Source organism: Pholis gunnellus, assembly GCF_910591455.1.
Source record: "Pholis gunnellus genome assembly, chromosome: 9".
Classification (NCBI taxonomy): Eukaryota; Metazoa; Chordata; class Actinopteri; order Perciformes; family Pholidae; genus Pholis; species Pholis gunnellus.
This window is the reverse complement of record NC_136535.1, coordinates 12,104,531-12,127,979: the sequence shown is the minus strand read 5'-3', so window position 1 is coordinate 12,127,979 and position 23,449 is coordinate 12,104,531. Positions and strand designations below refer to the sequence as shown.

The window sequence follows — 23,449 nt, the reverse complement described above, 5'->3', positions numbered from 1 at the left end:
AAATTTAAATCTTCGAGATTGCCACTTTAAGTAAAAGTAGTAATACCACAATGTAGAAATACTCCACTACAAGTAAAAGTGCATTGGTTGTCTTAAAGGGGGAACTTTTCCATCAAAGAGAGCTAAATAATGAGGAGAGCATTGAAAAAGCTACTTTAGTAAAAGTAGCCATTGTGTGAAACGGCCTCTCTGACCGTGTGACATTATACATATACATGTATTTGGAGTTGGAGCCAATTCAAAATACTTTTGACCTTGTATGTAATTTCATCAATAGAAAATGTCATGTTTTATAAAACAGATATATTCAAGGTCCAAGGTAACAAAGTTAATGTTCATTCTTAACAACATTCCGACGTTTCTGTTTATCCATTTTTTATTTTAGTTAACATATGTGCTTGGCCGATGCTTTAACATGCCGGCGCACCCCTTCTGAAATGATTTCCTCCTGATTTGATGCAACCATTTCCCAACAACTCTCCTGTTCATATTTTCTCACTGCTGTACTTTCTCGCTCACAATCATAAGAGCAAAGCTTAATGAGCTTAGGAAAGGGCCTGTGCTCAAGCTGTGGATGGCAGACTCTCAGTACTGGGCATGTGCCAGCTCTTTCTGGTGGTGCCCCCCCCCCCTTCCCTCAGTAAATCCAGTCCCAGTGGAGTCTGCTTTCAAACAAAGCCTGCAGCATTCTGGGAAAGCCAGTTTTTTTTCAGATCATGTGGTTGTAGTGGGATGGACTGCCCTGCCAGCCGCTACATCATCATCTCTCTGAGAGCGTGTACTGCTTATGTCAATAGAAGTAAAATATGATAGTTGTGTTGATGTGACTGCAGGTCCGGTTCTATGATCTGTAAGTACATCTGTCTTATCATGTAGCTGAAAAAAAATAGATATAAAGACCTGCGATTAAACAGGCTGTCAACCCATAAATTAACTTAATGACTAACGAGGGAATTCCAAAGATGTAAACTGAGAGAAAAGAACAACAGTCAATGACCGTAATGCAATTCAGTAATTCATATTTCCCCCAGGATAGAAAGTCTGCTTGGTATAAGTCCCTAACTTATCTCATATAATTACACTTTCATGCTGTTACCAACTCATTTGTATGGAAGAAAAAAGACGTGTCACTGTTCCAATTTTAAAATGATAAAATGATCATTTTTGTTCCAGTTTGGTACGAATTCTCCAGATACCTGAGTGTAATCCTACCCAGTGAGGAAGATAAACCTGGATTCATCTCGCACTTCAGAAGACCTCAGTAGACCACAGTGTAGTGTCGCACAGCAAAGTCTGCCCTGTCTGCAAATAATGACGGTTGTCTCTGAGCAGCAAAGGTGGACGTCGTGCAACGTTGTTATGCCGCCATAAAAAGTCTTAGGGAGGAGTTCAGGTGGATTTACAATCTGCAGTACTCATGCTGTCTTCTACAGTCAACATGAGTGTCTTTCAAACATAAAACGTAATCTTTCCCAAACTGTAAACAAGTTGTTTTAGTTTCCTACACTTAATCATAACTCATATAATATGATATGCTTATAACTATGACATAAGTTGTCATTTAGTTGATGTTTCCATTCTAGGAGGAAGTGTGAAAACAACATTTATATGGTATTATGTTAATGAAATAATGATTGTGTGGCAGCGTCTGTTGATTACTGAATGGGAAATATCATTTGTTTGAATATTATTTTGATTTTTATAATTTGCCACATCCTTTTTAGAAAGCTAGTTTCTTTAAAAAAATATTACAAAGTGCTTTAAAAGTAGTAAAACATTGCTTAAAAGACAAAAAGGAAATTATGATAATATTTAAGATAAAATGTCCTGAAAAAGATAGACCAAGTAATGCACTTGTGTAAACCATTTTTTTAAAAGTTGAATTAAACATAATGAGTGTTACAGATAGGCTTCATGTTGCAAAAAACAACAAAAAACCTCAAAATCTTAATAAACTGATATATTGAAGTATTTATAATGTTCATACTAGTTTTGTCAGTCTTAAAAACTACCGTTACGCTTGCTAGACAGATTCCTCAATCAAGAACACATTTACTGCATCTGAAAGGAAGTCCTCTCTCCTGAATATGTCATGTCTTTCCTCTATTTTGGGGAAACACATACATGCATCTGCCCAAGAAGCACTTATTTCCAGCGATAAGTGTTGAATTCCCACCGAGCGCACTTATGTGGCTCTGAACTGCAGCTCGAGTGTTTGTATGAGAGTCACAGAAAGAGGAAGTGAGCGTGAGAGAGAGGGGGGAGGGAGCGAAATGGGAATTATATGGAAGTGAATGCGTTGATTGGAAGATATGTGGAGCTGTGGATGTCTGAGCCGCTTGCATAGAATATAGGAGCTGTGTGTGTTGCTTTGAATTTGTTCACTCACACTTTTAGATGTGGCTTATCGACGCTGAATAAACGCAGTCTTATAACCAGCTGTAATTAGACACAAAAAGCACTAATAAGAGCTGTCTGCAGCAACATGCCTCCACGTGTAATTCATTTAAAAGACCCTCGCTAAACCATTATACCTCATCTAAAAAGTGACTGAGTCGTGGGCCGGTCTGAGGAGTACAGCTGCTGCCAAAGAAGCTCCATAATGTGCACCTCTGGCAGTGCAGTGCCCAGCAATGTTGGTTCGCCCTTTTGTGTGTTTGGCAAGCCAAGCCCATTTCACACATCTCTCCTCGCTGTGTGTTCGAGCAGGTGTCAGCACATCCTTTGCATCCCTGACAGAGCATTGCCTGTCTGAAGGGGGAACTTTGCCATTAAGGAGAGCTAAATAATGAAGAGAGCAAATCCATCTTGGATTGTCCCCGTACAAAAGTAAAAGCAGAGACACTGAGGCCGTTGTCTCGTCTGCTGAATACTACCTTGTGGACTGGAAAGTACCCTTTGGTCCACAGAGTGTAATGTAGAAGAAGAAAAGAAAAGAAAAGTTGAATAATACATTTAATTTTGCTTGGAAGTTGGAAACCTGATATGAGTTAGCAGTTTAGTGCTTCCGTATTCCTCGAAGTCAATTATTTTTTGGATAGATACCTGAAATAAGCTTAAGGTTAATAAGGTTAACACAAGCTTAAAATATTTGTTATGGTTTTGTTTTTACTGCTACTGGATGCTTTCAGTAAATATTGAAGGTTTTTAATGCAGAACTTTTGATTATTAAAAGTATTTTCACTGTGTGATGATGATACTGTTAATGTAACTTAAACAAGGAAAGTAAATCATCTGAACAGTTCTTCCAACACTGCAAACAGGCATATCCCAAGCACCATCACACACACACACTCACACACACACACACACACACACACACACACACTCAGGCCATTCTCTGATGTGACCTTCAGCATATGCAGGCTGGCATTCAATTACCGCCCTGTCAGTGGCCCATCCAGCACAGTGGCTGCACGTCCTTGAGTCTCTCCAGCCTCCGTCCAGTCTATATTCCATTACATCCTCCACATCGGGAGCTCTGTCCCCGGCAAGCAGCCCTCACATCCTCATCACTGAGGGCACTGGCACAAGTGCAGCTTGATGTATCCTTTACAAAATCTCTAACCGCAGTGAGCAATGGTTTTCCTGGTGCGTACACTGAATCAAATCAGAGCACGAGGTAAATATTAGACTGTAGTTTTTTACTGGGTGAAATATTGGGCCAGAGTAAAGGAAACGAAGCAAAAAACACCCTAGACCGGAAAATTCAAGCACTGCTTTCCTAAAATTGTCTCGTTGAACTCCCTCAGTTTTCATATTTCCACGAAATTGTTTCACGTGTTATTGGACGTCATTACTGTCAAAACATTTCGCAGGATCTGCTCTCTCTGATTATTGGCCAAAATTGCCCCGAGAGTCTGTTTACTGTACAAATTTGTGATCATTACTGAAATCACAGTGTGGTGCGGGGGACATTTTCAGCCACTGCCACTTGAAAAAGCGCTCCAGATAAAATCTCTTGCGGCTTTAACCCCGCTTGCCCCTTCGCTGTTTTGCTGCGATGATTCATGTGCCGGTTTGCACAGCTGTTGATTGACCTCGAACAAGTTGTCTCTTCTTGGTTTATGATTTTGTTACATCACATTGTGTGGATCGGTAAACATTTGGCTCTGACGCACCTCTGGGATAAGTGCTCTAAAGATTATTATGATTATTGACTATTTGAGCTGTTGTAAAAGCAAAGCTTTCACTAGAGCTGCAACGATTAGTCAATCAATCAATTACTGCATTGACAGCAAAATACTACTTTGATTACTCATTAATAGTTTAAGTCATTTTTTTAAGCAAAAACACCAAATATTTATCATTCACAGCCTCTTATATGAGACATTGCTGCTTTTCTTTGCTCTAACATCACTGTTTCCCAACACAGAAAGGGACACAAATTAAATCTTGCTAATATACTGATCAACAGCTTCACGCAGTTTAGAATTGGTACAGTTTGTTGTTGGTGAGCGGAATGAATTTAAAAAGAAACAAGTCGTCATTGATCTATTATTAGAACTGGAATTGATTAATGAGAATATGCCTTTTGTTTACTTTGGCTTTTGACTGGGTTATTAGAGAGTTTCTTGCTTTTAAATGTATGAAAGCTGAGGTGGACGGTAGATTTCATAAAGCAATCCAGAACTTGTATAAATGCAATACACCTTTTGGATATCTTCTCTCCTGTCTTTTTTGCAATATATGTGAATGACCTAGCTCAACTAATTCACATATATATACTTGGATGATATTAAATTGGATATTTTGGGATAATATAATTTTACTGGCAGAGTTTGACCCTGACCTGTCCAGAATATGTTGAATGTGGTTAGTTTATGACGTTATTGCAACTAGTGTTTTAGAAAGGAAGGTGTGATAAGAAAGTACTCAAAGAACTTATTTTGTCTTCTTCCTCTGGCCATTGAAGTTGGTCTATTCAGAAATATTCAGGAGGAGAACCGATTATGTGAGCCGTGTGACTTGAGTGGAATCCTATTTTCTTTTGTACTGTAGAAATTACCATGACTTAAGAGAGTTAATGTTCCCTGAAATGGCTCGACCAAACCCTGAAACACAGTGCTCAGGTTTGTTAACTTTGTCTCAAAAGCCTGGAAAAGAAGGTTAGATGGATTATTCAATTTATTCTGATGTCTGAATCTCAGTTTCTCTGTTGTTTGGAAATGTATACGCTGCACTCTGTTCCTGGCTTGTGTTGATTTATGGTGTCTTGCAGGCTCAAAAGGGTTGGCATAGTTACCTGCGAAACACAGTAAAAAAACCAAATATTTATTGACAAGAATGAGTTCACAAGAAGTTATATCATAGTAAATTGAATATTTTGGGGTTTTGGAATGTTTTTTCGGAGAAAACAAGGTATTTGAAGACGTCACCTTCTGCTTTAGGAAATTGTAAAAGGCATTTTTCAGTATTTACCGACATTTTATAGACCAAATGATTAATCAAGAAAATAATCACTTAATAATCAAACTGGTAAACTGCCTGTTTAACCTATTAAACAATTGAGCATTGTATTTTTCTTTTGTACATGCACTGCCTGCCATATACAGGATGTATCTGACAGCTGAATGAATTGTTAGCCTTCAGGAATTTGATCATAGCAGTAAATCCACTATGTCGAGTATAGATACATAAAACATATTGGTCTCCTGGATTTATTAGCTGTCTGATTTATTCAGATCTTACTCAACAGATTTCTACCTGTGTGTGTGTGTGTGTGTGTGTGTGTGTGTGTGTGTGTATATACGGAGGGCTTCAGCTTCAGCTTCAGTTGACATTTACAGAGCCAAAGCAATCATGAATTGCCATCATCTCTTAACTGTATTGATCCCTTTATATCTACAGTGCTGTTTATTTGGAAGACCTTAAACATGGACGCTTGTATCGTGTTTATGTGTTGTTGAGAGCATACATATTTCCCCCTGAATAAGCCCCATTAAACTCGACTGGGTCACCGTGTCTCCATTAAGGAAATGAAAAAGGCAAGAGCGGTGACCGAACCTCTGCTGATTGTCCCGTCATGAGGATCCCATAAAGGAATTGCAGAATTATTAGCACCTCCAATATATTATCTCAAGTCTTTAAAGTCTGTTCTATGTCCAGGACGTGCTCCCGCCGCCACCAGGATCCAAAAATAATGCCATAGCCAGAAACCCGCGCCTCTAAACTTCTGAATCTGCAACCTGAGCTGCAGTCTGCTGAGAAAACAATGGAGTTCAGCAGCATGCACAGTTGTGCCACATGGTTTTGAGCCTGTGCTTCATGTCAAGTGACTCTACTTACTCAAACCAAACAATGTGTCCAGTGTGTTTCATTGTGGATGGGAGCCCGATCTCTGTTTTCTTCTGGAAGCCATAGAGCACAAGTGCAGGACCCGTAAGTAAAGACAAAAGACACTCAAAAAGTCTCTGCTATAATTTGTTATCGAACACCGTTGGCCCGGACCACACATCTTTGTTGCCTGAAAGTTCCTGAAACGGTTGTTTCTGACTGTAATGAACCATTGCTGGGACTCACTGACCTATAATTCAAAAGACTAAAGAGCATTTATCAAGACTATTCGGAACATATGCCCGAGCACTAGCCCTGCATGGGTTGTTGAAAGTGATTATTGTAATCGTTTTTAAAGGTGTTATAAATGGGGCTGCAATGGAGCATGCTCAGGTGTGAATTTCAGGTTTTTGGCAAGCCTGAAAGGATTAGTTTAGCATATTTCTGATTATGTTCGTACACATAACTGAATGGGAAAGGTTTCCTCAGAAGCGCATTAAAAGGTCATGTGTTGTTCGGGTTGAAGGGCAGAGCGTCGTGCCCAAAGAAGCTCTCTGCAACAATCAACTCTCCTCTCGTTCGGTCTCCGCAAACTTCACGCACGTTGACACGCTGCACTGTGCTTCATCAAACACCGACTCCCCCTCAGTTTCATCTTAATGAAAAATGCTGCTTTATTGTTTTATTATTGCTTTATTATGCTCCAAATTAGTGCATGAAGTTTGGTTCTTTCTGTGATACACAGCCTCTGTGGCTTGTGGTTGTCAATCAGCTCCCCAATGAGATTTCTTACTTGTGACATTTAAATCGGATTTTATTGGGTATTGAATCTGTTTAAGGTTAGTTTTTAGGCTCGTGCTGCTTTTTGTACCATTGTGTTTGTCTAACCGAGATCTAAATGGTCAATTGAGGTTCATTGAGTCATGCACATGCGTTTCATTTGGTTTGTGCCGCTCTTTAGAGATCAGGGTAGCGTAGCATAGCATAGCATAGCATAGCATAGCTGTTTTTTCCCTTCTCAACAGAGAGGCACAATAGTAGCAGATTCCATGACATCGGCCTGTAACTGGCACACCACATCTCCACTTTTAAAAAGTGTAATTTGGTTAAATCTGCCCTGTTTCAGTCCAGAATCTGTGCTGGCTGAAACAAATAAAGTGGATTAACTCCATCGCAGGATAATGCAGATTAAACTGGTAAACACAATCACTAAGTGATGCATATGGCCTGTAGGGGGGCCTGCAAGCTGTCAAAGCTTTATTTTTTCAGACAGAAGACTGGGGTGAAAATACATGGGTTTTAATTGCAGCGTGCGCAGCCGAAAAGGCACAGATCACATCACATTTCCATTTCATCCGACGGTGGCAGTGGCGGACCACAGAGCAGGGAAACATCACAGTAACACCACTGGTGCCTGAGCCCCTAATACCTCCAAGTCCCAACGTATTTGCTCTCCTTGTAAAAATTAGCCCTGCTAATGCAAATGACGCTGCTAATGAGAGCGTTAAGTTATTCAGCTGGTGTTTCTCTGGAGGTGATACGTCAGCATGTCTCTTGATCCCTGAAGCGATTTTCCCCCTGGGCGAGGGCGGGTAGTCATGCTTGCTCTGACGGTGGAGATACAGCCGGTTCAATGAAAGCGGGGGTGGCAGCTGGAGAAAATCCATTCCCAGAGTGAGCGTTCTGCTGAGGCAGGTACGCCGACCTTTCAGTCATCTGATAGGTCATCGCTCGGCAGCGTGCCTGGACTTTCGTGGCTAAACACCAGGCCTGGCGGTGCTCATAGTAAAGCTTATCTGAGCAGCAGCCAGCTATGATCAATGGAACCCCTTGGCAGCTCATTTATAGTACAGTATGGCACAGCCACAGGACACTCACCAACAGATGCAGGTGACAGATGACAATAGAGTTTACCCATGTGCATGGTGACCATTCAGAAACTGTGTGCAGGCCATGAGTGTGTGTTGTTTTAATCCATTGTGCAGTAGTTTAGTCGATCAGCTTTAATTGACACCCAATTATCGCTGTAAATGAATCTTGGATGACTCGGATGCAATGAGATTTTTCTGCTTCGTCTGTAGGAATTCCGCTGAGAACAATATGGCTGCACCTTTTTTGTCTTGCATGTCAGACTCCAGCCCCCGATGAGATAAACATTGAAATTCCTTGTTTGTGGTAAACGCCGCTTCTGCATCTACCTCTCAGGTGCCCACGGAGTGAGAGAGGAGCCCCGGTTTGTGACGGCGCGCGCCGGTGAGAGCGTGATCCTGGGGTGTGACGTGTCCCCTCCCCTGGACGGCCAGCAGCCCCCCTATGTGGTGGAGTGGTTCAAGTTTGGAGTGCCTATTCCCTTCTTTATCAACTTCCGCTTCTACCCTCCTCATGTGGATCCAGAGTACACTGGTAAGATGTCCGTTGATGTGGCGAAAGATAAAGCAAAGAAATCCAGGTCTGAGAGAATACAGAAGCATTGTGAGAACCTTTATCTCACTGATCTAGTTTAAAGCCTTTGAATTAATGAGCATTCGGATGCATCTTGGAATGAATCAGGATCACGATCCGTCTAGTTGCTAAGCAGAGTAAATCCGCAGGATTTTATCGTGTTGACACTGCAGCAGATACAAAGTTGAGAACAAGAGTTTCACAGTACACTCTGATAAACAGCGACTATGAAAGATAGAAGGACAGCATGACATTTTGACTTAAAGCTGCCAAAAACAACTTCAGGAATAGTTTCACAATATACTTATTAGGTAGCTGCGTTCTGACTGGAGCTTCATATGTATACCCACTGGCTATCGTCTGACGAAAATGTAGATCTTTTGTTGGTTTAAAATTAGCTTGTAAACTGGCTCCTTGTCGTAGACGTCTTCTCACAACTAATTGGACTGTTAACAAAGACCGACGAGCAGAAGAGGAAGTCTTGGCCTGGATAACTGCTAGCTACATTTATTAAAGTTAGATGGCATCTGTGTTGTTAACCAGGCATATGTAACTTCACCAATATTTCCCCTTCAAACATGGTAAATCTACCTCTGTGAGTCAATCAACCTGATAGCTATAGTAATGATATATCACTTCAAAAATATTACAGACTTCAGCTTTAAACTCTATTCAAACTATCTTCTGCAAACATTTCTTTGATTATACATCATAAACTGTAGATTTCCCTACACTGCCACAGACCTAATTATAAGTTTCTAGCTGAGAGCAGAGCCATTTCTGACAGCCAGTTAAATATATTGCAGAGTAAATGTGCTGTTTACATGCACCTCCCAATCCTATTTTATTGAGAAGATTGTCCTGCAATTTCATCGATTTCCGTCTGTTTTTCCCTCAGAATGGTATTTCGGCTGTTTGGTATAATAAGGCATGGTGCAGTTCGCTGAGGCCGTGGCGATTGGGGCTGTGCATGGGGCATCTGCTGCCTCTGAGTGCATAGTGAGAAAGAACTGTGTCTCAGCAATTTACAGCTGCATTGTAGATACATTCTCACCAACACACTCAAGTGACATTGTAGCACAGAGCATATATAGTGTAGAATCGATACAGTGTATTAGAAACTCTACAAGTTGTTTATAGAACAGCAGTTTATAATAAAGCATGCAAAAATTATAATTCACCAAAACAGTTTCAACAAAAACCAAAATATTTAAGTCCAATATTCACTCCCTTTTAGCCCCGTCTTTCGTCTCAACCAACAAATATTGAACTCTTTAGATGCTAAATGCTCCATTAATTCACCAACTAGTTGCCAACATTGTTTCTCTACTGTTTGGTGCTGGGCAGGTAGCTTACAGTGCGTTTTTTTACGCCCGAAAAGTGTTGCCTGTTATGGTCAAAAGCGTCACTATGAGAGTGGTGAGACTGAACCAAAACAGTAAAGTCACGGCCATGAAAAACACAACAATGAACTGAAAGATGCCACAAAGCTCAGCGGAGCTGGAGGGAACCGCATCAGTGATCATTCTTTGTAGATTCGTCACAATGAGCAATCCCTTTTTAGATGTGATCCAGTGTTTCTATAAATAAGGATAACATAAATATCTCCCTCTCCCGGCTTCGTCTTGTCTGTGACAAGCTGGCGAGCTGTCAGAATGGGGTCAGAATTATCCCTTCCTGTCCCCACCTCTTTAGCAAGTACAAAACCCCTGCCTGACCTGGTAATAAGCTATGAAATATAAGGCAAAGCACGGCTTGTCGAAAATCTGGCGGATTCATATCCCTAGTGTGAGCATCCTCAATGTGGATATAACAGATTTTTCAGGGGGTTTTTTTTCACTTAAAAGGGTGTAAATAATATTTACTTCATTGTAATTCCTCCCCATGGGCTTTTCAAGCAGGGTCATCGCTGCAAAGAAGACTAATGGCAGTGACTCACTGTCTGGGGAACCCTCCTTTTTTGTTTTCTAGTGGCCCCCGTATAGAACCTGAAGCTGTTGCAGCGTTTCGTTGCTTACTTTAGCCTCCTGACCAGCAGCAGGGTATGAACGACCGGCGCTTTTGAAACAGCATCATACTCCGCGTTGCTCACTCGCGCTCTAGTGGACCTCTGCCATGTGGTGTCAAGTCCACTGCTGAGGAATTAGCAGTGAACAGCTGCAACATGAATATGGCCAGTGTCATTACATAGATTAAAGTTTGTTCGAGGGATTGCATGTGCACGACGACAGTGAGATAATGACGCTTGGACTGTAGCTTATGAGATGCTCTTTGGGTCTGTGAAGTCTCAGAGCTCATTTGGGCTATTCCCATGGATTGTTATCACTTAATATGAATAAAACTGGTGAATAGACTAAATGTGATGTTATGCCATCACACAGCTGCTACCAAAATAGAGGAGATTATCCATGAATGCTGCACTTACAGTTTGGACAAATCAAAATATTATCACCGTGCAGATTTTAGTGACACTAAATCCATCTATGGGTCAATCATTTGGTCTGGATCAGTGAGCACTAGCATTGTTCACTTTCCATTGTGAAGACACCAACAGTATATTCATGTTATTCTAGATTCATTGTTACAGTTGTGTATTTTCCTTGTCTAACAGCCAGTTTCTCCTGCAGCTACAGAATATAGAAATTACAAAATTTAAAAACGTCTATTTTTGTTCCCACTCAAGCAATGACGCAATCAATAATTCAGATGTGCAGGTTGTGAAATTTTAGTGTCATAAAATCCCGCTTTGGGACAAATCTAAATCACATCTCTGCACAAGGATAATATGGATATGTAGGCGGTATCGTCCCCTCAGGAGCTTTTCCTACATGTAGGCCACACAGCATGCTACTGTACAGGATAATGATGAAAGTGCTAAGTTTTTTTTCTTACTGTTAAAAGAGGTGGGGAGCTAATGTGTCTCTACAGTATTTATAATCTGACGTGCAGCCTATATTAATCGGAATGTTTACATACAGTATAAAGTATTTTTCTTAACATGTCATTGTAAGCTGTCTTCATATCATAATGTTGGACTGTAATTATATGCAGTGGAAAAAATAAATCAGCCTTTAGTTCTAATTCCAAGTCAGAGATATTGACAAAACCTCAATCTCTCCATCACTATCTAAATAAAATCCAATACTAATTGTAATTCACTCAATTTAGCTGATGAAACAGATACTTTACACCACAAACTGCTCATGATATGTAACACGATGAAATACGTAGGCTATTTATTTGTCGTGGCTACAGGGCGAGCTATGCATTAACCATCTTGGCATGAATGTTCCCAAGTTGGATTAATGAGGGATTTTCTTGTTATTATGGGGGACTACAGAGTACTATAGAGTACAGTAATGAGTGACCAGGGACTGGTTTTGGAAAACGGAATTGTCAAAATGTCAGCTCTGTAAAAAAGGTATATTAGGGTGGTAAACACTTTTATAACAAGGGATAAAAAATAAGACTATATTTTGAAATGTTATTACTTTCAGGTGTACACAATTAACTGTATTTATGAAAGTGCTGCATTAACCTTTCCAAGCTATATATCTTCCCTCTTTTAATCTGAGCTCTTTTGGATTTAAACTGCCAACGTTGTCTCTTTGGATCTTTAGTGTTTCCTCTTCAAAGCTTTCCTATCTGACAAAGCTTGTGATGTGATCTAAACAAGGTTTAAGCTCATCTGTTTTCACAGCAGACAGAACCCTGTACTGTGTAAATGGTGAATGCCCAGGGGGCCGCCCCTGACGTGGATACAGTGCTGTTAACTTTGCAGCAGCACCCTCTCACTCTTTGACAAATGGGAGCTGAGGTTGATCCCCACCCTTCACGCCACGACCCACCACACTCAGCACTTCAATGCCCAGGCAAAAATAGACTTGACTTTTTACAGACAAGCTACCTTTTTACAGACTGTAGACTCGTCTCTCGTCCCTCTTTGCTGCATCGATTTTCTGCTTACAAAAAAAAAGCCCGTCAGTTTTTTTTACCCCAACTACAGCGGCAATCCCTGGGTTGGGGTATCTATCTATTGCATTTATATACCGTGCTGGTAGAGCAATTCAGCCCACCCTCAACATCAATATATTTGCCTGACAGTTTGATGTAACAGTGCTTACAGAACATCTACACATCAAAGTTTGGAAAAGTGATCCATCTCCGAACACTCGTCAGACAGCAGAAGCGAATGTTTTAGTCTGTTGGGCTGTCAGAGGCAGCCATGTGAGCGGCGAGCTGGAGGCTTGAAGACAGACAGCTTAGCAGCTGAAGATTTCACCATGCCTGGTTTCCTCAACTTCTCTCATCCCTTGTGATTTTCCCCCTTTTTAGAATTCCAATTTATCCTCAGCCTTGGAAAAAAAAAAAAAAAAAAGCGGCGGGGATGGAGAAGTTTTATATGAAATAGATGATTTCTTTGAGGTGGTAGGCTGGTCTTTTCCCACAGTGACATCAAATACTTAATTTGAATTCAGCTGAAGGTATGGCTCCGAGGTAGTTTCATGCATGAATCCCAATACTGGAAGGTAGCTGCGTTTTTTTTCAAGCCACATTCATGGTTCAATATTGTGATGTTTAATCTGTTACAGTTCAAACATTTTGAGGAATATGCTTAGTCGCTTTCTTGCCGAGAGATAGATGAGAAGATCAATATCACTCTCATGTCTGTACGTTGGATATGAAGCTACAGCCAGGAGATTTCCCCCTGCTTCCAGTCTGGCATGCTCACTAATTAATATTTCTATCTTGTTACAGAAAAGCACTTTGGCCGGTCGAGAAATAGTCCTGCACATAACCCCCCGTAAAACAACAACTTGACATTTTAACGCTTGGTTTTGGCACAGATTAAACCAACAAACGAGATTTTTCAGCCAGGCCAGCTGTTTCCCCTACAGTTTTTGCTAAGCTTACATTAATGTCATATTCTTTTGTTTTCTTTGGACAGAGAGAGGCTAGCTTATGCTAAGCTAACCATCTCCTGGCTGTAGCTTCATATATTACTGTAGACATGAGAGTGGTATGGATTTTTCTTTTGTAACTCTTGTCAAAAAAGAAAATGAGATATTTTTTATTTTTTAAATGTCAGTCATTTTAAATCTACAAAAAAACGGAACGCTTTCGCTCATAATCCTTTGAGTTTTGGAGGTATCCAGAGTCTGCATGCTCTTTACATCCGTTTTGTGTTTCCTCGAAATCAGGTTGATTGAAGGCTCTAAATGTCCCAATAGGTATGAAAGTACAGTAAGTGTTCGGGGTTGTCTGTCTCGGTTATCTCTATGAGAGGCTGGCAACCTGTCCAGGGTGTTTTCCTGCCTTGCAGTGCTTGGAAAGGCTCCAGACTACTGAACCCCCCCTAAGAACAAATTGGTTTGTCACACCCGGTTTGGACTTTGTGCATGCAAATAGGCTGGAGCATGTGCTTATTTTAATAACTAGGAGTTCAAAGTCTTGGTTTATGGAGCCTCTGTCAAGAAAAAAACGGAAATGGGAGAAGCAGAGATTCATATAACGTCGCACCTAATCCTAATAACGTACAATGCAATACTTTAATATAATATATTTTATTTGTCTTTTTAATCTCTTTAAAAGACAAACAGCATTATTTTACACCATAACTTGGAGGCTATTCTTTTGATGCAAAGCCAGTGCATCATACATCTGCTTTTTCTTAATTCTGCAAGAAGAAAAAAAAGGTTGAAATGAAGCACTTAACCTCCAGCTGCTCTGATGGATCTCTGTGGTGACCAGCAAAGCTATTAGGTGGCAGTTGAAAAGAGCATCCAGGTGTTTTGACAAGCAGAAAAAGACAAATGATTTTGAATCCTCTTCTGTCTCCAGGTAGAGCCTCTCTGCACGGGAAGGCCTCCCTACAGATTGACCCAGTGCGCTCCGATGACCAAGGCTGGTATGAGTGCAGGGTCCTGATGCTGGAGCAACAGTACGACACCTTCCACAACGGCAGCTGGGTGCACCTCACAGTCAATGGTGAGTCACCTGCACACAGCGCCTAACCTGAGAACATATGTTTTTGTGGGTGTGAAAGGGAAAGAAATAGAAAACCTGCGTCATGTACACTGAAAGGAATGGTGGGGATGTGTAAGGTACTTATCCACAGTCTGTATATTACCCACAGTAGATTGCGTTTGTCATCTTGGAGAAGCAGACAGGAGTATGGGCATGGAAGCTAAGCAGTGCACTGTTGTGGACGGGGGGGGGGGGCAGCAGCAAAATGTATTTTAGCCACCTGAAAAAAAAGCTTGCCTAATAAAATGGTATGTGTACGCTATATTTAGAATATTTTCACCCCCTGTACTTTGTCAGTCCCACATTAAAGCAAACAACTAACTGATCGAGGCAGCAGTAGACCAGCATTCCCTTGTTCTGCGAGGTATAATTATTGTTTTTGTCAATGGTGGCTCTGAATAGAGCGCCGATGGATGTAACGGCTTCAGTTCCACGCCGAAAACGTCTGTCTGATGACGAGGTTAAGAATATTATAACTATCAACTGATATTGATTGTTTTAAGGCTGAAATACGTTCTGCTGCTGTCCTGGTCAACAGCAGTTCCTCGCTTTGCTTCCAAGTATGGTATCTCTGGTCTGCTTCTACAAACTGAAGGCGTATCGACTGCCGCCTGTAAGTAATACATTGACTATGGATAAGTACAAGATAAGCACTACAAATAAATTGGTGGAACTATGTCTTTAAGCTCCATATGAACAAAAGCACACAAATAAAACTTAGTATTTTAGAGGGAATTTTGGCTTTGGTCCACAAGCACAAGATAATAGTAGTCTATCAACTCACCTCAATCATGAGGAGTAGGTACTGTGAATGTTCATTATTGTAATGTAGTTCTCTGATTGAGCTGGACACAGAGATACAAAAGAGAGGGATTCAAGTTTAAAAGGGCATTCAGGGTTATTTGTGTGCGCAAACCTCTTGTGTACTTGCTGGACTTGGACTCTGGGGACATGCACCCTAATACACTCATTTTGTCTTTGGTGTTTTACTTTCATAAGACAAATAAGGGAAAATAAATAAACTATTTATTAATTGCAGCCCTACAAGTAGCCTTTCAGTCGCACTGCTTCTTGACTCCCTGGTCCAGTTATCTGCTGGTGACAGTTCATGGTTTTCTATGTCAGTCACATTAGACGATGTTAAAGATCATTCCTGAAGCTCCTTTTCAAAAGGCCCTGGTGTAAAAAGGGATGAGAGGCCGGTTAGAAGAGAATTGATTGCGGCCTGTTTAAGGCGGTTCCGGCAGGGATCGTCTGTGATAGTCTGAGAGCTATCAAACTGATGACCAGGCGGAAAGAAAAATCTGCACCTTTGCATTTCCCAGGAATGCCCCAGTGGCTCAGAGAATCCTATGTGAAGTGTGTCTTCACATTGTTGCAAAGCGCCAGAGACTACAGAGACAACGACGCCTTTGTGTTTTATTTTTAAGCTGTATCTGTTTCAAGTGAGGAGTGCTTTTTAAAACAGATATTATATCAGTCTGCTTCATATGTTTTGCAGGAACTGTAAACCGAGTAAATGCATTATGCAGCAAAGGTGCAGTGAAGTAAACGCAGCAGATGATTTAGTTGTATTAGTCTTGTATTAGTCTAAGTATTATCTTGTACTATTCCTTAGCTGGCTTTTCTGCAATTGGCTAATATGAATATTTCCTCAACAGAATAGATCAAGCCAAAAGTGGAGATTTTCTTGAGTTAAAGCTTCACAGGTCTCTAACTTCAGACGGCTGTAATCCTCTGTGTTGTCAGAGAGAGAGAGCATTTGCGAGCAAACTGTCAAACTCATTCACATGTATATTTTTGGCGCCGTGTGAAACTCATGCATATTCGATTTGATCATGCGTATGTTTTACAATGGATGCAATTCTGGTATTTGAATAATGATTACAGCGCGCTGCATGCGAAATACTGTGTAAAGAACCATTTATAAAGTCCACTGCACGGCATAATCACTTTGGAATGAAAAATGCTGATGTGTATAAATGGTTGTTATCAATGCAGAACATAATGTTTTCTCTTGTGCGTGTTTGTGCGTTAGCGCAGCACACACGCGCTTGTAAATTGCTTCCTGCACTGTGTTCTGTGTGTAGCGCATTACATCAACATTGACATGAGAGCGTCTCGTTGTGTGTGTTTCTATGCGGCTAAATGAGATCTCTGTCTCCTGGTTGAAGTCGTGTTTGAAGAGTTTATAGGTGGTAGTCTGCCGTCACCTGCACACTCTTGTGATGTTCAGAGTTTGGGAACGTCTGTGGGCGCGCATGTGTGCGTGTGTGTGTGTGCGTGTGTGTGTGTGTGTGTGTGTGTGTGCATCAATGTCTTGTTGTGTAGGCATACTGCATCTCTGTAGCTTTCCTCATCAGTATTCACTCTTAACTTCTACTGCTCCCTCCCTCTTCTGCTGCTCTCTACTCCTGTCAGGCCTTTCAACAGAAACTGAGCTCTCCGGGTTGTAGCAGAACTAATAATATCCCTGAATATCATATTATATTATATTTGGCATATTAAGTGATGGCATTCTACATGACCCTGTGTATGTACTGTGTTTAGCAGTAGAGATGCACTACACACATGCATATATACTGTCTTGGGGTAGATGTGTTTAACTGGTACAAATATTTAGTAGTATTCTCTATTTGAATTTACACACAGACATTCGTGGAAACACCAAAAGCAGCAGTTGTTCCACAGTCTAGATATCCAATAAGGGAATTCATATGAAGACTTTATGCTACTGTTTTCCTCTCAATGGGTGTCTGTGAGGGAAGCAGGTGCCATTTTTGTCTGGCCTCCACACAGACACTAAGGGCACCCATTTCCTTTGGCTGTTGGTATTTGCATACACTCCTCCTTTGAGTTCCTGTCTGCTGGCCTTAACTTCCTGCCAAGCGGACAGGGAATTCGTGCCCACTCAGTGGCAGGTGTCAGATGGCAAGGCCTTGTGCCCGAAAAAGACACTAAGGCCACTCTCCATTCTCCGCCCTCCCTCCTTTTCCTCCTCTCCTCTCTCTCGTCTTGTCTCTCGCCCTGTCCGTCCCTTCTCTTTCAAGCATCAGCAAGCTTTTCAGGAACGAAAAATCCACCAGCGCACCAGCGTTTTCACATGATTTTAAGTTAACCATTTACACTGAAACACAAGAAAACACCAGTGATATGAAATCAATGAAAAATGTGTACTGTATGTAGCCGTATTCTCTTAGGAGCAGAGACGAGAACAGAAAGACCAAGCAAGGGAACACAATGACGCAGACGGACTCTTGAGTTTGTGAGCAAATAACTCGCGCACGTAAGCCTTCAAAAACAGGCCGGAGCCTGTGTGTAACTGCAGCATCCAGGCCACCTGCTAATGTGCTGTGTAGTTTACACAGAAGAACAGCGGAATTGCAGGATCTTTAAGCATCTTTTAATGTATATAAAGGATGAAGAGTTGCAGTAAGTAGGGCGAGAATGTGATACTTTTGTTTTGTAGAGCAACTCCCAGGTTTCAGAGCCACAGTGACACTTCCTCTGCGACGAGCTGTAGCTGATGGCGTGAAACAACTCCCAAGTTGACCAATATACCTGCTGTTGTCACCGCCATGTGTGCCACTTATTTCCTGCCAACTGATGCTTAATCCCCTGTGAAAAATCTGAATCTGAATTCAAATTAATAACAGCACTTGGTGGTGGAAGACGTAGTCAGATCCTTTAGTGAAGGCTGCTTTTAAGTCTACTTATTATCAGCTAAATGTACTCATTCCTCAGTCCATGTGTATGATATATTATCATATTTTACATTAATAATACTGATGCATTATACTGTTGTAGCTAGTCAAGGTAGAACTAGTTTGGTGGTTTCGTCCTGTTCAGGGTCAAGATAAATCTGAGGGGCCGTGCGAAGATTAACGAGAGGAGATTAATGTGTTTTGCTACATAAACTTATTTTTGAGGCTTTTCTCTAATCTTTGCTTTATTTGTGAAATATTGGATACTTTTACCGCTTTAGGCCTGTGAGGGAGCGAGCTGCAGGCATGACGAGTCACAGGTAGATTTTCAAAAAGAGGCTTTAATTTACCCCAAATGAAAAAAAAACTATTTCCGAAATATGCAACGAAAATTTCTGAAAACTAAACTCGCCAAGCTGTCAGCCTGTGTAGCAGTCACTGAGTGGCGGCGATGTACTCAGCAGTGTGTGTGTGTGTGTGTGTGTGTAGTAGTAGTTCCAAAAGTTGTTTTGAGAAAGTGTGAGTCACCGCAGCCATGAGAGGTCCTTGAGCATGCAGCCATAACTATAAAAATATTATGCAGTTTCCTGCAGAAGAATGTGAGATAAGCCGTATACAGACAGCACACACACACACACACACACACACACACACACACACACACACACACACACACGCATGCGTAACTTTTTGCTAAAGCTATTAAAAAATAAATCAGGATTGGTCAAATCTACCAATGAGAATGAATAAAGTGTCTTAAGGTAAAAGCACAAACTCGTAGTGAACCAGGTTGCCCGTTGATAACTGTAGTGATGCATCGTGATCCGTTTAATGTTGCTGTTGACCCGTCAACTCCACAAGCAAGCGATACATAAATCAGCCATGCATTTTATCTCCATTAATCTACTGTGCCGTCTAATGTAACGAGTGTTCGAGAGTGAGAGGGCAGTATGGACGGGCAGATGTCTGAACGCGCTAATTGGACAATTTGTTTGCTCCATGCCAGGTGCTAGTATGCAGTCTGAAGCATGGCAGCACTCCCAGCGGCTAGCAGTGACCCACTTGTATAGCAGCGCCTTTTTTCTCTCTTTAACTAAACACTCTGCCACTATTTCTAATGAAAATATTGTGTTGAGACACTGAGAGCAGCTGGCAGAGGAAACTACACTTCATTGGCCTGCGGTCGCTGGTGAAGAGCTCCCTTGTGGCTGTTAGTGATGCTAAGAAATATCAGGTGGAAATGCAGTGATGCTGCTAAATTGTTTCTTTAGCTTTCCACGAATAAATGGCAACGTGGAGGGATGAATGTCGTCATCACTGGTCCCTGTTCACTCAGGTGTCTAGCTGTTTCAGAAAACTGTGGCCTTACCTGCTGTCTGAGCAATATTTGTGGGCCAGAGTCATGCATGTCGTACGCGAGTTGAACACTTTGTCCTACTGGCCAGTGACGGTACTACAACGTAAAAAAAATCCCCTGTGCCCCCAAAAAGCATTTTCCTCATAGACACACTTATAGAAAAGAAGTCTGTACAACAGCTGAGGCTGTTTGGGGAAGATGAGCTGATGAGCTGTCTGTGACTTTTGAGATTCATTAACCGTGGGTGCCTGTTCAAAGTTTTATAGCAAACCGTTCAATAGTTGTTGAGATATTTCAGTGTGAAGCAAAGTGGTGGACTGCGGAGCTACTGGTGTGGATAAGATATTTGCAAATCATCTCTGATGACAACACCAGACAAGACACTGCATTAATAATGATTATTGTTGTACTTCAGACTGTGTTACTTTTGTAATGACACCTACTTTCACTTTCTCCACAGCCCCACCTTCATTTACAGCGACGCCGCCGCAGTATGTGGAGGCGAAGGAAGGGGGAAGCACTCTGCTTAGCTGCTCTGCCCAGGGAAATCCAAAACCAATAATCAGCTGGCTGAGGGAGGGGGAGGAGCTTGGTACCGACGCAAAATACTCGGTAAGAATGATGATGAATAAAAGGCATTAATATTAGTACAAATATAGAAGCCGGGTTTGTGCACAGATGGTGTCAGTCGCTGCGTCCATCTGTACTGGAAGTATGTTATGGACTATGTCTCACCCACTCATATCAGCTTGTTCTGTTGTTGTGCTGCAAAACAATCCCATTGCCATGTGATGAACCTCAATAAATGCTTCAGGGTTTGAAATTTGTGATGCAGAGGCTTTAGTTTATGATATTTCGCAGGTCAAGAAACACAAGACATTCTCAGTTACATAACTTATAACAGCTTTTACACTGATTTCTATATATTTTTAGTTGACAACAAGTTAAAAGTTTTGAACCCTTGATAGATTACGCTCAATGATCGCAGTACGACCATCAATCAGGCTCTCCCTGCTCCTCTGTATAACGAATCTTTGAATAATGTCAACAACGTTGAGACTGGCAGCGCACCTCGCATTCCAGAGAACCTCTTTGTTGGTTGGCGATGCATGATTTGTATTCCTGTGGATAAACTCCCAAAAGTAGACTCTGATGTCATGACAAGATATTTCTGGCACAGCCTCAACGGGGTTTGATGGAAGCAAAATGTCTCAAGCTACATAAACCATCAACAATAAAACATCAGGTGGTGGATTGTGGCAGAGATTCAAAGACATTTAACACAGCGTTTCATTAGAGATGACTCAAAAACACCCAACGCATCAGAGGACGATGATTCATCGCAGCCACAGGATGTTCTGCATATTGAATAAAAGGTGCAAAGGTGCAGACATAACATGATGTTGAATATGTATAACCGGTACAAAACCATTGAAGGGCATTTTTCATACGGCTTGGATTTGTATTCGGAAACTTTTTTGAAAGGTGGAGGCCTCCTTCTTTTATTCTGCATGCCTTCACGTTCTCATATGACACTGATGTTGCAGTCTGCTGCTATCAACTCGTTACAGCTGCCTGCGTGATACAGGAAGTGTCAGGAGCATAGAGGAGTGTCTGTTAAAGGCCTCTTCTTCCTTACTCAAGCATTTTTCCTTTTTTCTCTCCCCAACAGTCGCCTCTTTTTAACACCATCCCCTCAGTAAATGATTAGACAACATGCATGATGCATTATTAATCTCCTTCTCCTCCATCAATATTACATTAGTCCTAACATGAATGTTACCCGAAAAATTTAAATTGCTAGTGAGAGCCTGATGCCATGCTTCACTAGTTTCACTGTTGTATTCTAAGGAAATATAAAACGCAGGGCACTTATCAGCTGTCGCCTACATTTGGCTGCTCAGAGTTTATGTTCTCAAACTCGGGGAAAATCTCCTTCACGAGCGTGTGTGTTTATGCGCGTCAGGGTAAATTTGCTCACCCACATGATCAGATCCATGGAGACGTCATGGAGAAAGCCAGGAATGTAACAGACAAGAGAGGAGGAGGAGTCCGTCTTCTTCGTCCTCTCTTTACTTTATTACTTTATTTATTTGCGGAGACAAAAAAGAGAGCCCCAAAAACAAAGACGCTTAACAAAACAGTAGCGCAGGAGAGGATAGAAACCTAGGTGGGATTATAAGGGTCTTCCCCAAAGTGCACTCAAATGACAAGCAAGCAGGAAAACAACAGCAACCCTCTTGCTGCTTTCAGAAGCCCAAATCTGTCTCTATGGATGTGTCGGTGAAGTGTGACACAAATTGAGATTCTGCCTTCATCTCATGCCTCACCTTATCTACTGTTCTTTTCTCTGTCCCCATCCCCCCCCCCCCCCCCCCCCCCCCCCCCCTCCCCCTCATCTCATCCTCCTCCTTTTCTTTAATCTTGTCCCCCTCACCTTGAATTGAGTACATCTGTGGCAGAGAGAGTATTGGAGTGGACTGATGGCCGTTGCATATCATCACGTCCTGTCTGTGGAAGTCTGCTGCAATCACTGCTGTGCTGTCTGTACTGTAGCGGTGTAATGATTTGATTTTGATCGATTCGGTGCAACATAGAATCACTGGATCCAGAAAAAGAAGTTTAACTGTGGGTTTAGACAGAAGGCGTGGTGAATTTTAAAGGAGGCGTGACTGCACTCAAAGTCAATGGGAAAGTGTCGTCTTTACTTAAACTCTCCAGGGCTCGCAGCCTGATGAGAAGGTGTGACTTGAGCACGAAACTTGCGCCAATCAATCTGCTTCATAAACATACGGAGAGGAGAGGGAAAAGGAGAGATAATAACAAAGAACTTGAGTCTAAGAGTAGAAACAAAAACACAGGCAGACACACAGTTGGTGTGTGCAAGTACATACGTTAGCTGGCTTACAGCTAACGGATGTACACTTGGTACATTCGATGTTTGGGGCAAATCAACATGTACTGTACAAATGTTCCAGTGGTGAAATTTGCACAAAAGATGTGACGGTTAAGCCCCACTGAGCAACGTGTTGTTCTCTTTATACGTCTATGAGTGGGACTATGTGGAAATTAGGGGTTCGGAAATACAAGATTCTGCAAATGAGGGTTCAATTCGCCTGCCGACTTCGTGATATTTTGCCACAAACCTGCAACAAAAAAGCAAGGCGAAGTTTAGTGTTTTTAAGAGTTGAATTCTACAGTTTTGTTGTGACCTTCTGTCTCCACCGAGCAGTGAATACAACTTATCTGAACCAGCCACAGGATTGAACTTAAAAAAAAATTTTTTTCAACAGCTGGAAGATAATTCCTGTACTTTCTGGGATCTCTGGCCTCAAGAATTATTCTGACAGTCAGATACAGTACACACAAAAGCAAAGTACTACATGGCACATCACATACATTGTTCGTGAAAGTGCAGGTTTCTTAATGAGCAAACTGCTTGTTAGCTTGCGAGCAACCAAAATTGGTCGCTTTCATCGTGAGGCAAACTTTCTCTATGCTTTCTTCTCGAACACACCTTTAACACTTTACCTTTACAACTCTACATTTATGAATTCTATAAAAGAACAAAACACAAAATAACTCAATGAGAGGCTTAACCTGAGCCTTAAATGAGAGCAGCTCAGTAAAGGTTACTGGTATG

The 23,449-nt window shown here is 41.5% G+C and overlaps 1 protein-coding gene across 1 annotated transcript in view; it reads left to right on the top strand.

Annotated features, from left to right (window-relative positions):
• igsf9ba (immunoglobulin superfamily, member 9Ba) overlaps positions 1–23,449 on the top strand; it is a gene marked incomplete at both ends in the record, with an annotated part of 50,525 nt that overhangs the window by 5,395 nt on the left and 21,681 nt on the right. Inside the window, 3 exons of the mRNA XM_079166529.1 lie at positions 8,482–8,679; positions 14,560–14,706; positions 20,267–20,418. Of these exons, the coding sequence (XP_079022655.1) occupies positions 8,482–8,679; positions 14,560–14,706; positions 20,267–20,418 (497 nt within the window). The remainder of the gene's footprint in view (positions 1–8,481; positions 8,680–14,559; positions 14,707–20,266; positions 20,419–23,449) is intronic.